The sequence below is a fragment of the Magnolia sinica genome, chromosome 16 (assembly GCF_029962835.1).
Source record: "Magnolia sinica isolate HGM2019 chromosome 16, MsV1, whole genome shotgun sequence".
In the NCBI taxonomy this organism is placed as follows: Eukaryota; Viridiplantae; Streptophyta; class Magnoliopsida; order Magnoliales; family Magnoliaceae; genus Magnolia; species Magnolia sinica.
The window spans coordinates 1,394,271-1,409,703 of NC_080588.1; the positions used below are offsets into that span (position 1 = coordinate 1,394,271).

The 15,433-nt window shown below is 39.7% G+C and overlaps 1 protein-coding gene across 4 annotated transcripts in view; it reads left to right on the plus strand.

Moving 5' to 3' along the window:
* The first annotated feature begins 14,688 nt into the window (after positions 1-14,688).
* LOC131228533 (trigger factor-like protein TIG, Chloroplastic) overlaps positions 14,689-15,433 on the plus strand; it is a 55,048-nt gene continuing 54,303 nt past the window's right edge. Inside the window, exon 1 of one of the 4 annotated variants that reach the window (XM_058224248.1) lies at positions 14,689-15,059. In XM_058224248.1, coding sequence (XP_058080231.1) covers positions 14,793-15,059 — 267 coding nt within the window. In that variant the 5' untranslated portion in view covers positions 14,689-14,792. The remainder of the gene's footprint in view (positions 15,060-15,433) is intronic. The other 3 variants (XM_058224247.1, XM_058224244.1, XM_058224245.1) reach the window with 3 other exon arrangements.

A 15,433-nucleotide genomic window follows, 5' to 3' on the forward strand; every position in this document is an offset into this window, starting at 1 on the left:
GTAGATTCACTTAAGGGTTAGGGAATCTTACAATTCCCTAAGCGGTTGGTCTGTGACCGTAGAATCTGAATAAGGGCCTTGGTGACAGAAAATGAATGGATTAAACACCATTTTCTGCTCGTACAATGTGTGGTATCTACTTTATAAGATTTTATAGTTTTAAGGATTCAACAAAATTTCGACATTTTTATATTTGGTCTTGCTTCGCATAACCCATGAGGGTCAGGCGGGCAAGAATAAAAAAATGAAACTATCTAACCTTATATCGTAAAGCCAAGTGGTCTCGAGTAGACAAATAAAATAAAAATGCAATAAGTAAAATGAAATGCAAACTAACCTTACTTCGTAGAGGGCAATAGAACCAGATGACAAATAAAATAAAATTGCAATAAATAAGATGAAGTGCCAACTACCCTTACTTCGCAGGATTTAAGATCCTAGACATGCAAATAAAGTAAAAGAAAATGAAAGAGGGAGAATAATGCAGAATGAGATAAAAAGAACTGTGGTTGATGCACTTGGAATTTGTGGAGTGGAATGCGACTTAAATGGATGTAGACAAACTCTTAGTTTCAATGATTTCTTTAATGGCCTTCTTTATCTCATATGTCGGCCATCATGTTGGTATGTTGAAAATCTTTAAGGTACTTCGAGCAACACTTTCGACTGAACTCCAACTCTTGAACCCTCTCGGTATTTTCTTATCTCTCTTTTTACTCTCTATTTTTTTTCTTTTTCACTCTCTGTTTCTTTCTCTTTTGCTCATTCCTTCTCTATCTTTCCTTCATTAGTCACTCTCTTTCCTCGGCAACGAGCTTCTTATATAAGCATTGACAGCTGTAGTTCGTTGGATTACGTTGTGGGCACTTGCTATTTAAATCATAAAATAATATATATATCGTACGTTTTATAAGTAAAGATTTTAATATATTATATATAAAAATTAAAGGTAATTATGATTTTTTATATTTATTTTATAATAATATGTATATATATATATTTATTTATTTATATATATATATATATATATATATATATATATATATATATATATTTGTAAAAAATAGCCCTAGAGAAATAGATGCCAAGACACACACACCTGCGAACCAGTTCGTACATACTAAATACGAACTTTTTTGAGAACCCATCATACGTGATGTGGATCCAAAATCTGAACCGTTAATGTGAAGCAACACCTCGTGAAACCTCCTGGGACCAAGTTTTACTTTGATCTAGAACTTTGATGTGCCATGAAAAATGAAAATAGTTTCCTCCCTTGATTTGCATTTTTCTTTGCTATGGCCCACCAGAATTTTAGATCAGGGTGAAAATTTGCCCCAGGGGATTTCATGGGATTCCGCATCACATGGGCTGTCAGATTAGACACCCATGACACATGTGCAAAGGTGCGCATGTGCGTAGGTGCTGCAGAGGAGCATGACTCTCTCTCTCTCTCTATATATATATATATATATATATAGGGGTAGATTGTAACGTCTCGAAAAAATTCGTACAAGGACTCGAGTACCACCTCAGACAGAAATCACCTAGGACCGAGAACTTTAGAAATTAGGTTAATATTAGCAAGTCCTAAACTAGAGTACTTATGAAATTAGCACTAATCACTTTAAATATGATCTCCAAGACCCAAACTGTGTAGAATCATTAACGCTACATTACCCTGAAATCTAGAATCCATCCTTAAACCCGGTTGCTCTCGAAAGCACACCGAACTCCGTATCGGACCTACACCGCACGTTGAAAGTCCGATAACCGCAAAACTATACGATTATGACCGCATTCCTGGACCAACACCCTCGAAAATCAAGTCTTAGTTGTGTCTAGAAATACACAACTTAAGCCGGAGCAAAGTGTGTGAGAAACGTGAATATATTTAGAAGTAGATTCCAAATTTAAGTAAATCGAGTCGTGTCGCCATGTCAAATACAAGGATTCGACTGGCCGAATCCGACCCAAATACACCCTCGGATCGGGGAAAATGTCCCATACATGGCAATGTACTTGTGGCCCGATCGAGTGACGGTGACCGTTGAATTGAAATCGGTCCACCATGGTCGATCTGTAAACCCGATCGGAGCGAAAACTCAGCCTCACCTAGATCCAATGTCGGGAAGCTTAAGTCCGACCGCATGCGAAAAAGGGGACCACCGGAGGTGCTCCGTTGGGCTGAAACAGACGCCGTCGTGGGGCCATTTCCATCAAACCTGGGCCTATATAAGGGCCTTAAACCCCTCTCTAATATACAATACGAATTTATAAACCCTAAGGAAGAGAAAAAAGGAAAAGAAAAGGAAAAAGAGAGAAAGTGAGAGTGAGAGTTGGAGATTTCATCCTGGGATTCGATCCCGTTGCTCCATGCACTTAGCCACCCTATCTGTATCGCTATACGGGCGATTCCAATTCCATTCTTAGGTAAGAAAATCTAACCCTAACCTGTTATAGGGTTTCAAACATTATAAGTAGTGGAATAGCTAACCTATTTATACCGTAGGTCGTCAATCCATTGTTGACAAAGGCTAAGTGTCTAAAACGAATCCGTTACGCATTTACCGGCGTAAGGTGCGAACTATAAATGTTTGGGTTATGGTTTTCAAGGCTTTCAATGTCAACTAATGATTTATGACTGACTTAAATTGCTGTCACATGCTTAGACACGATGTTTTCCGCACTTTACACATATATATGAACTATGTTGAATATAGTGTATTCTTGTGTTTGTTGATATGATTAAATGAGTATGGAATTTAGATTCACGCTTGCCATGATTATCCATCGTGGATATATGGTTGTTGTATATGTGACAACTCCGTGGTGAAAGGGTTTGCCCTAACACCTGTTATAACCGGCATACGTCATGTATGTTGAAGTGTGTAGACTAAGTGTTTGTTGAAATGTCTGAATGAATATGGAATTATGATTAGTACTTGTTATGATGGATGTTTGGTAATACATGATCGTTGTATGTGTTGCAACTCCTATGTGAAAGGATTTGCTATAATATACGTTTTAAGTAAATTAATCTATGTATGTGATATGTGTAGTGTAAGTGTTTGATAAAATGCCTGTATGAGGAAATGCTTGTTTAAATGTTTGAAATGAGAGTGTTGAGATAGGATTCTCAATCCCCTTCTCTATAACTATAGTTTCCTTTATGTAACCTATCTTCCTACTATGTGATTTATGGAAGTAATGCCTAGGTAAGATAACATGTGTACTATGTGTTTCATGAAATGCTAAATGCTTGAAATGGTTGAACTGTTGTGTAATGCTGCTATGCATATCATATGTGATATATAAACTGCAACTGAGTGTGATTGGGACTATGACTTAGTCCAGGCAATCGGTAACAGATCTCGATTAGGTGGCTGAGGTTGTTTTCGCCACACAAGACGCGTTCGATGAACCCGAGTCGTACTTTGGTTGTCGGCAGTGGTTAGGCCACACGGAGTGCTTACGCCCTTCATGTCGATCAACTCGAGGTGCGCTCGTACTAGTCGAGCTCGTCAAGTAACCCGATTGACCCGATGTATGTTCACCATGTATGGACGCTACTGCTTGAATCTAAGGTACCAAACTCACCAGTGAAAACCCCTTTAACCTTAGTACCTCGATCCGCTAAGACTCATGAGGCGGACATGGTGGTATGGGACACTGTGGTCGAGTTGTCGGCCTACGCTGGGGTGACGAGCCTCCTCGTAGTGTCCAGTAAGCGACACAGCCTCGTGAGCTGAATACGGTGGTATGAGACACTGTATTCGAGTTGTCAGCCTACACTGATAAGGTGACGAGCCCTTTGTAGTGACCTCGAGCGTACGTTAAGACTGCGTAGAGGCGACGAGCCTTTCCGTAGCAACAATAGTACAAACTAGGCCTACACTGATAAGGTGACGAGCCCTTTGTAACGACCTAGAATCGTAACATCGTATGAGATTTACTAGGATTGACGACCCTAGAATGGATCATCGTTTGAGAATTGATATAAGGGAGGTACCTTAGCTTCCCAATCCTGCTGTATGAAAAGGACTAATAAGAACTTGGTAATCATGCTCATGCACCGCACTGCATGTGTTGTTTGGCATTGAGTAGAGAGCATGAGGAAGTGATTGACATGCGCGACTATTAGATGAAGATCGCAGAGGATTGCGGTGAGGGCATGCATCATTTATACATACCATTCTTGCATTAATCACAGTACTTAGGGATGTTTGATTGTATTACTTTATCATTCTTGCTTGACTAAATTGAGAATATGTTAACCTTTGCTTTATTATTCCACTGAGTTGATCACTCACTCTCACGTTACGGGACGGTGTTTTAAACACCAACCAGACTCTGTCTTAGTTGCATATGGAGACCCGACTGATGAGGCAGAGACGGGCTTCGCAGACGATGAGGATGCTTTCTCATATAGGCAGTATTCAGGCGGGTTTATATAAACCGTTCTGATCGGCGGGGCTTCAGGGTTATACTTGTAGTGGACTATTATATTTTTGACATTTTGTATTTTGAAACAATACATGTAATTATTGACCTGGCAATGCATACATACTTTGGGGACCTATACTGAACTATAAAGTTATATATATTTGAGTCAGTCTTCCGCTTGCGTATTACAACTGTCCCTGGATAATGTTTTACTGATTTGACTTAATCTTATTCATGTTTTATACACTAATACAGACAACATTTAATCATCATTAAATATGTTGCATAAGTGATGCGTTGGAACTCAGGAGTTGGACTTCTACTCGACCCCCGATTTTCAGGGCGTCCCAGCTTTTATGTCCGCTTCCTATCATGTGGAGCCCACCTTTGATGTGGACTATAGACCTCACCTTTGAAGTGGGTTGTTATACCAACCCGCTTTGGATGTGAGCTTTTTATCACTATGAGTCCACCTTTGATGTAGAACATCCATATGTGGCCCCACGTTAATATGACGCCATCCATCATGTGGGGCCCACCTTATATGTGGATCGTCCACTGTGTAAGTCCCACCTTCGATGCTGACAGTCAAGCACGTGGGGCCTCATTTGTCATGGACAATGAGACAGAGCCTCCTTTGACATGCATGAGAGAGAGAGAGAGGGGTAGAAAAGTCTTAATAAGTTAAAAAGCTAAAAAAAATATATTTACTTTTTAAGTAAGTAGTTTTTTGCACATAAGTTACTTTTACCTTAATCCTTACCAAACTAACTTAAGTGAAAAAAGTAACTTAATTACTCAATATAAGTTAAAAAGTAACTTATTTGGTGGCATCCAAACAAGGAATTGACACAATCAGAAATGAATGCATTTGAGAGAACCTATGAGATTCACTTAAGTGATGAGATGAGTGGAAGTAGAGGCTTAAATGGTTTAGTCATGTGTAATGAGACTAAACTTCATTGATTATAAGTGAGTTGAAGCTCTACAATGGCAAAAGGAAGGCCTTAGTAGACATTAGTGGAATGTGAAAAAAAATATAAATTCTAAGGTAATTTTGTTCCGATGGCCTTGAAGAAGCACGTTGTAGTATGACTTTTAACATGGTTAGCATGTGTGGACAGTGGTAACATGGATTCGGGGTTAGATGATGTTATGCGTGACTAGAATTGCCACTAGCTAATTATTCCATCTTTACAGTTAGGCAAACCTTATAGAAACCTTAGAAATAAGGATCTAAAGATCTCACTGCTAAAATGATTCCTTAATCTGCAACTAAAGATTCGGATAAGGGATTGCAGTTATAGAGAAGGAAGGTGTTATCCATCCACTTTGTCTGTACAGATGTACAATCTCTACTTCACAGGATCAAATAAAATTCTGAGAATTAGTTTCAGTTCTTGCTCATTGATGATGCAGATAGTACATTGTGGTGTTTGGTGTAACACCTATAAAAAGCTTTGGTTCAGGTTGAATAAATCTGCCATGACTTTCCGACTTGCCAAAGTGATAGACTAACCAACACAAGTTTCTAATGGGGAGGATCAGACTATGTTGGCAAGCCACACAGCATACGTTTGTACCATCTGGGTGCCAAATGCTATGTAATGCAATATATATGGATGAGATAAGTAGGAGTTGAGAATGGAGTATTGCACAATGCTAGTGTCGAGATTTGACATAGCCGATTAGAGATTGGATGGTTGGATGAACAGTACTGTCGTAAGGATTATGTTGAGTAGCTGGTTGGAGCTTAGGTATCTTACTGAGTATCCAACTAGATTAGGCTGAACCTGGATTGGACGCTATCCTTTGCTCTCACTCTACTTGGTGGAGGGATGAGATGACCGAGATGGCCAAAGGCTTAAGATGCTTGAGAGTTTTGGATGCTTGAGTGATTACTGGATGGTGAAGGATGATCGAAATGTGAAGGAGAGGGGGCTATTTATAGCCCCAAGCCCGATTTTTATATAATTCTAGGGAAGTTCATGGGACACAATCTCGATGGCTACGACAATTTTGGGCTCAATGCGGGGTACGAAGGACTTTCCTCAAACTCCACACACTTACTAGTTAGAGGAGGGAGATTCCAGATGCTTTGGAGACCTCTGCCAAGGCAGGAGGTGTGACACATAGCAAGTGGTAGTTAGGCCGCCGCCCAAGCCACCGCTCACTCCTTGCTTTGGCAGGTGGTCTCCCACAAGCATGTGAGAGCTCCAACCCCTTTATGATTTGCTTGTTGGAGTCCCTGCATACCTCCATTGGGTCTATGGTTGGGCTTTGGACTTGGTTTTGTGTTGACTTATGATTTGGGTTGACTAGGTGGGTCGATTGGGTTTTAATCCAATGAGTTGACTAAGAATCACTCATTGAGTTGACTTGGTCAAGTATGGTTTCAGAACAAATAAAGTTTAGATTTCTAGAGCTCGTTGAGTTGACTCGGCCAAGTATGGTTTCGGGACTCATAGAGTTTAGATTTATAAGGCTTTAGAGTTTAGAATTAGGATTTTATCATCCATTGAGACTCTAACTTCAATCAGTATATTAACCTCAGGTGAGGTGTCTACAATATATGGACCTTGTTGAACATGCGGCGTTGGCCTATAAATGAGGTTTGGTAATTGTATAATGCATGAGGACTTCTCTTGAGAAATATAGTGTCCTATTTTTTAGCAATGAATAGACCTACCAATGGGTCAAGTTTGGTATAGACTTTGTCAAGATCTCACTCGGAAGATTTTTAGGGAATGGACCATTCACCTTGGGACACAACAGATAAGCGGTCAGGATTATCAAACCATGCGGCCCAATCTGAATTTGAGAACAATCTGGAAGACCTAAAAAAAGATCCTAAATTCCTCTGCCGTCCATTTACAAGCTACCAATCAGATAGTTAAGATTGTCCAATAGCCATGACCTTTTGAGCTATAGAGCATCCATAAGTGTACTTCTCGCTGAACGGTTCATATCTTGTTCATGTGTGCCATAAGTGTGGTTTTCATATGTGGGCCTCAAATTTATCTGCACCTGAGGAAGTTACCATCTGAATCCTATTCATCACACATGCCAATTTCGAGATTGTGTACAAAATTTGGGTCGTCCCTCACCCAGGCCCCACTTATATCATCAGGTGGACCACACACACGTCAAATGTGGACCTTTGGTCAAATTTATCCTTCATTTTCTTTAACGCACCGTGTAGGTAGTTGATGATCTAAACAATGTGATTTTCGGCCAAAGGATGACCCACTAGATGAACAACTAGATTTCTCCTCTTCGGTCCAGAGTGATGCATTGCTCAAGTGATTCGCGAGAAGAGAGAAAAGAGGTGATTGATGTGTGAATGCCTCCCCCCCCCCCCATGCAAGCACGGCGGTACCCTCACTTCTTTGGCTTTGGTATTGATTTGTTAATATATCCAAAGTATATTATTTAATCAGGTATAAAAATGTATTTAATCCGGAGTCGCTACTAGCCAAATGAAGCTCAAAATCTACGGCCGACTAGAAACCGTAGATTCGCTTAAGGGTTAGGGAATCTTACGATTCCCTAAGCGGTTGGTCTATGACCATAGATTCTGAATAAGGGTCTCAGTGACAGAAAATGAATGGATTAAACACCATTTTCCGCTCGTACAATGTGTGGTATTTACTTTATAAGATTTCGCAGTTTTAGGGATTCAACAAAATTTTGACATTTTTATATTTGGTCGTGCCTCGCATAACCCATAAGGGTCAAGCGGGCAAGAATAAGAAAATGAAACTATCTAGCCTTATATCGTAGAGCCAAGTGGTCCCGGGTAGGTAAATAAAGTAAAAATGCAGTAAGTAAAATGAAATGCAAATTAACCTTACTTTGTAGAGGGAAATAGAACCAGGTGGGCAAATAAAATAAAATTGCAGTAAATAAGATGAAGTGCCAACTACCCTTGCTTTGCAAGATTTAAGATCCTAGGCATGCAAATAAAGTAAAAGAAAATGAAAGATGGAGAATAATGCGAAATGAGATAGATTCACGGTGAAATTAGCTTGAACCACTTTAAATATGAATTACAAGACCCAAAACTTGTAGAATCATTAACGCTATATTACCCTCAAATCTAGGATCAATAAACCCGGTTGCTCTCGTGAGCACACCGAAACTCCGTATCGGACCTGACCGCACGCCGAAAGTCCGATGACCGCGAAACTATACCAATATGACCGCCTTTATCGGGCTCGTCAACCATATCGAAATCAAGTCCTAACGTGTCCAAAAACACACAACTTGAGCCCTGAGCAAAGTGTTTGAAAACGCGAATATCTTTAAAACGAACCCAAACTTAAGTGAATTGAGTTGTTCGCTTGCAGGCCAAAGTAAGGATTCTGACCAGAATTCGACCCAATTACACCCTCGGATCGGGAAAAATTCCAACACATGTCGGTGTACTTGTGGCCCTGATCGAGTACTGGTGGCCGTTGAACTAAACTGGTCCGCCACGGTCGATCTGTAATTTCGATTGAACCGAAAACTCAGCTTGACCTAGATCCAATGTCAGGGAGCTTTAAGTATGACTGCATGCAGAAAAGGGGTCTCCAGAAGTGCTCCGTTGGATCGAAATGGCCGCTATTTGGTTGTACCCTAAGTATACCATGGCCCTGAGGCCATTCCCATCAGTTCTGGGCCTATATAATGGCCTTAAACCCTCTCTCTCTCATTCCATACGATTTTGCAACCCTAGGAGAGAGAAGAGAGCAAAGAGAGAAGGAAAGAGAGAGAAAGTGGGAGAGAGTTCCTGGTATCCGAGCCCATCGCTCCACGTGCTGAATCGACCTATCTGTATCGCTATACTGGCGATTCTGATTCCATTTTCAGGTAAGAAATCCTAACCCTAATCTGTTTTAGGGATTCAGGTAGAGTAAATGGTGAAATAGCTGACCTGTTTCATGCTATAGGTTGCCGTTGTGCCGTAAACAAAGACTTAGTGTTTAAACTGAGTTCGTTACGCATTTACCGGTGAAAGGTGCAAACTATAAACGTTTAAGTTATGGTTTTCAAGGCTTTCAATGTCAGTAATGGTTTATGACTGACTTGATTGCTGTCACATGTGCTTAGATACGATGTTTTCCATATATTGCATATACATATAAACTATGTTGAGAATAATACGTTCTATGTGTTTGTTGAAATGTCTGAATGACTATGGAAATATGATTTGTGCTTGCCCTACTTGTAAACTGAGAATATATGATCGTTGTATGAGTGGTAGCTCCTTTGTGAAAGGATTTGCCCTAATGTCTGTTGAAACTAGTATATTACATGTATGTGAAATATGTAGTCTAAGCGTTTGACAAAATGCCTATATAAGTAATTGGTTGATGCTTTGTAATTACGAGGGTTATTGAGACAGCATTCTCAACTACCATAGCTATATGTATACTTTTCTTCATGTAGCTTTAATTTCAAGTGCATGTTTTGTGTAGCAAATGTATATGTAGAATATCATGTTTTATGTGTTAAATAATATGCTCAAATGATATGCACGTTGGAATTGGTTGTTAAATGCCGTATGACGATCATGTATGCTTACTTCTTGCATTGGACTGTGATTAGGACTACGACGTAGTCCAGGTAATCAGTAATAATTCCTGTTTGAGTGGTCGAGCTAGTCTCACCACGTTTGAGGCGTTCGGTGAATCCAAGTCGTACGATGATTGTCGACAGTGGTTAGCACTCCATGTCGATTAATTCAGCATACGCTCGTACAAATCGAACTTATCAAGTAATCCGATTTGCCTACTATGTGTTTACCATGTATGGACACTACTTCTTGAACCTAAGGTACCAAACTTACCGGTGAAAAATCCCGTTTAACCTTGGTACCTCGACCCGCTAAGACTCATGAGCCAGGTATGGTGGTATGGGACACCGTGTTCGAGCTGTCGGCCTACGCTGGGGCGACGAGCCTCCCCGTAGTGACCAATGAGCAACCTAAACTCGTGAGCCGAATACGGTGGTATGGGACACTGTATTCAAGCTGTCGGCTTGCGACTGGTCCCTAGTCGGGTTGGTGACAAGCCTTCGAAGATAGACTGTCAGTTGGTAGGACGTTAGTAGAGTGACCTCAAGAATGAAACAGGCCTACCCCGGTGCAGCCTGGCTGTGGTCCCCCAATCGGATTGGTGAATAACCTTCGAAAATAGACTATCAGTTAATAGGGCATTGGTGGTAGTGACCTGAACGTGCCTATCGTATGTAATTAACTAGGATTGATGACCCTCAATATTGGATAAATGATATAAAGGGTGGTACCTTAGCTTCTAAATCCTACTGTATGAATAAACCTAAGTAAGAACCTGGCTAATCACGTGCATGCACTGTATTACGTGTGCCTTTGGCGTAGCAGGTCAAGCACTGAGGAAGGGTTGCATGCCGCGATCGTGAGATGAAGTCACTGAGGGAGCACAGGTGAGGGCATGCATCATTATTTCATATCATTCTTACATTAATAAGAGTACTTAGGACCTGATTGTTGTATTACGTTATCATTACTGCTTGACTGAATTGATAACATGTTAACCTTTGCTTTATTATTCCACTGAGTTGATCACTCACTCCCAAGTTACGGGACGGTGTTTTAAACACCAACCAGACCCTGTTTTAGTTTCAGATGATGGCGATGTTTGTGAAGTGGAGCCGGACTTTTATGATGATGAGGAGGGTTTCTGCTATATGCAGCTATCAGGCGGGTCTATGTAGACCATGTTCTGATCGACGGGGTTACAGGGATGCTAATTAGATGCCATTACACTTGTTATTTTGCACCTTTAGAATACCCATGTATCTTCATTTTATTCATTTTTGGAGTATACATGTATATATTTAACCTGGAATCATGTTCACACTCTGGAGACTTACAACAGTTTATATATTTATCACAGTCTTCCGCTTACGAAAGTTAACGGTCCCGGGTAGGCAAATAAAGTAAAAATACAGTAAGTAAAATGAAATGCAAACTAACCTTACTTCGTAGAGGGAAATAGAACCAGATGGGCAAATAAAATAAAATTGCAGTAAATAAGATGAAGTGCCAACTACCCTTGCTTTGCAAGATTTAAGATCCTAGGCATGCAAATAAAGTAAAAAAAAATGAAAGAGGGAGAATAATGCAGAATGAGATAAAAAGAACTGTGGTTAATGCACTTGGAATTTGTGGTGTGGAATGTGACTTAAATGGATGTAGACCAACTCTTAGTTTTAATGATTTCTTTATTGGCCTTATTTGCCTCATATGTCGGGCATCATGTTGGTATGTTGAAAATCTTTAAGGTACCTTGAGCAACACTTTCGGCTGAACTCCAACCCTCGAACCCTCTTGGTATTTTCTTCTCTCTTTCTACTCTCTATTTTGTTCTCTTTCACTCTCTGTTTCTTTCTCTTTCGCTCATTCCTTCTCTATCTTTCCTTCATTAGTCGCTCTCTTTCCTTGACAATGAGCTTCTTATATAAGCATTGACAGTCGTAATTTGTTGCCAACGGCCGTAGTTCGTTGAATTGCATTGTGGGCACTTGTTATTTAAATCATAAAATAATATATATCGAATATGTATTGAATATCTTATTTCAAAGATCGGGATGCATCCACAACAACTTTTATTTATTTTTCTTTTTTTTTTCAAGTTCTCTGTCTTCCTTATGTTTGTGTAAACATTACTTTTATATATATATATATATATATATATATATATATATATATATATATATATATATTTTCATGATTAGTTTTTGTCTCTTTCTACAAACTATTTAAATGCTTGTATATTGTTGTTATCTGTTCGTTTTTGGTAATCTTAGTTTTGTTGGAAAGATAATCCGATAAGCTTCTAACAAGACTAGAATCACTTCGATCGGATCACGTTTGACCTGTCGAAAGTACGATCATTCAATATATGAAATTAATTATTTGCAATTTGACTGGTTGTCTAATTTCGATGATCTTAGGCTCATTAAAAATGTCACCTGATAAGCTTGTCAATAACTAAAATCACTTCAATCGGATCACGTTTGACTAGTCTAAAGTGAGGCTAGAGTTTTTACAGCTTTGCCTGCTTGACAATACGTGGTTTTGATAAATTGACTGGATCTTCCTTATCATAACTTGAATAGGAGGAAACTTAAGTTCGTTAAGAAGATCATTTGATCTCCTTTCCAATGAACCATAAATCATCTTAATTGGTTAAATTTTGCTTTCAATAACACCATCGCTACTTTGTGTACAAGAACAACGTACATTGAAGATGTGACCTTTCACGTCTCAACACAACATTATTCGGAAAGACTAAGTAGTAAAGAGAATAGCGATCTTTGGGTAGAGAGAGTTCATTTTATCCATTTTTCGTACATCAGTTGCTACGTACAAAGAGTTCTCGAGTTTCTGGAGTTCGAAGGTATCATCGTGACTGAATCGTTACTGGATTTGGCGCTAGCCGATTGAGTCCGTTGGTTGTCTCCGAGACGTGACGAGTATACTCTATGTTTGACCTGTTTGAATTTTTAATGATTTCTAAGTCAGTAAAAGATAATTTATTGAAGTCAAGCTAAAGCTTAAAGAGTGTATTATCATCGTTTTAGGTGGGGTGTCTACACTATGAAAAACATAGATAAGATTTGAGCTACTCATCATGTAAGGGCCACCCTAAACATGCTTTGGTCGGATGATTGGGCTATCCTACTTATCAAGTAGGCTACAACTATACACAGAACATAGACCCATCGAACATCCTTTTACAACTGTTAATTTTTCTCCTACACTTTCGTAGTGAGTTTACCATTCTGATTTTAATCCCATAGCATGTCTAAATCTCTCACCAAATGATCGGCCCAAATCTAAGACATGTCCCACCTCGGTTGATCTGGAAACATCTACTAAACCTAATTTTGGCGGACAACTATTGCATACCGACATTACGAGTAGCCACCTCACCATTGGACGATGCTTCGTGGGCTCCACCATGATGTATGTGTTTTATCTACACTCTTCATCCATTTTGGATTATCATTTTAAGGCATGAGTTAAAAATGAGACTGATTCAAGCACCGGCTGGACCACACCATAGGAAAAAATTGGTAATTGAATGCTCACTATTAAAAACTTCCTAAGGCCCAATGTAATGTTTATTTGCTCTCCAACCTATCCATTAAGTCACATGGACATGGACCTAGGGAAGAAATAAATATCAACTTGATCCAAAAGTTTTGTAGCCCCCAAGGAAAATTTAATGGTGGGCATTCAATCACTACTTTTTCCTTATGTTGTGGCTCATAAATAAAACACATATATCAAGGTGGGGTCTAATTTTTTTTTTTTTTTATACACACACCACAATGGGTACTCAAACCTAAGACCTTAATGTTAAAACTCTTATAAGTGTACCACTAAGCCATAAGAACCCATCAAAATACCCAGCTAGGTGTGTGAGCTGACGATAGTGCACATATGTTATACATCTTTTAAAGTATGGCCACTCCACCGTGAAAATAGGAAACCAATAAATCAGACACACATATATCAAGTGGCTCACCATCTAAATTTGATTGGATTAGCCTTTTTGCTTTTTTTGGACGTCTAATGTTTATGACTCTGCTAAGTACCATTTGTGCGTAACGGTAACTCACATGTTGGGGGACGCGGATCAGCTACTGACAGGTTGAGTAGAAAGACTCGCTACTGAAGTGACGTCACCAAGTTTTGTGAGATCCACTATGACGTATGTGTTGTATCCACACCGTCCATCCATTTGAAGATATCAATTTAGGGCATGAGACAAAGAATGAGTAAGATCCAAAGCTAGAATGGACCCCACCAAAGAAAACAGTGGAGAGAGTGACGCCCACTGTTGAAACCGTCCTAAGGTCTACTATGATGTTTATCTTTGATCCAATGTGTTCATAAGACATGAAAGAGGGGAAAACACAAATTATAGTGGACATTAGGAAGTTTTCAACGGTGGGTGTCACTCTTCCCACTGTTTTCTGTGGTGGGGTCCACTACATGTTTAGATCTGATTCATTCTTTGTACCATGACTTAAAATGATCTCTCAAAATGGATGGATGGTGTGGATACAACATATACATCATGGTGGGTCCCACATAACTTGGTGACGTCACTTCAGTAGCGAGTCTCGCTACTCAACGTGTCAGTATCTAATCCGTGTCCCATGTTGGGAGGTTTTTCTAATTGTCAGGAAATTAAGGAGGGGAGGCGTTTACAATTATCCGCAGTATCGTTTCGTCCGTTCGACCATAAAACCGCCCACGACAGTCCTATCTCTTCCTACTGAAACTCTCTCACTCTCTCACTCTGGAAATGGAGCTCCAGAGCATCATGACCGTCCATCTCAATCCCTCTCTCCCTCGCTTCTCCTCTCTATCAATTCCAATTTCCCTCTCCAACCCTTTCTATTCCAAGAATTCCACATCTGCCCTCAGACTCTCCATTTCCCGCCAATCTCACTTCAATCCCAAACCACTCTCAGTCTCCTCTGCGGCGGCCTCTTCTGCCATTCAAACAGACAAGAAAGATCGATTGCCGGCCAATGTCAAGGTCACGGAAACCAAAGAGCCCAATTCCAGAGTCAGCCACTTATCCCTCTCTCTCTCTCTCTCTCTCTCTCTCTCTCTCTCTCTCTATTTATTTCGTTTAAGATCCCGTTTGGCTGCGCCATCGAAAATTGAAAAAATTCTTTTACTGTAATCGAAGTTACTTCAGGGCCTGTTTGGATGCCTGTAACTTTTTTTTAGTTGTAAGAAAGTTACATGTAACTTACTTACAAGTGAAAGAAAGTTACAGGTAATCATGTTTGGATGTAAGTTGTATCTTACTTACAAGTAACTTTGTTTTTGTGGATAACCTGTAACTTTACAGGTAGTAAGTTGTATATTCACCCTAACTGGAGCTTGAAATAGGAAATCGTTGAAAAATCAGATTGACACATAAAAAAGCTTGGA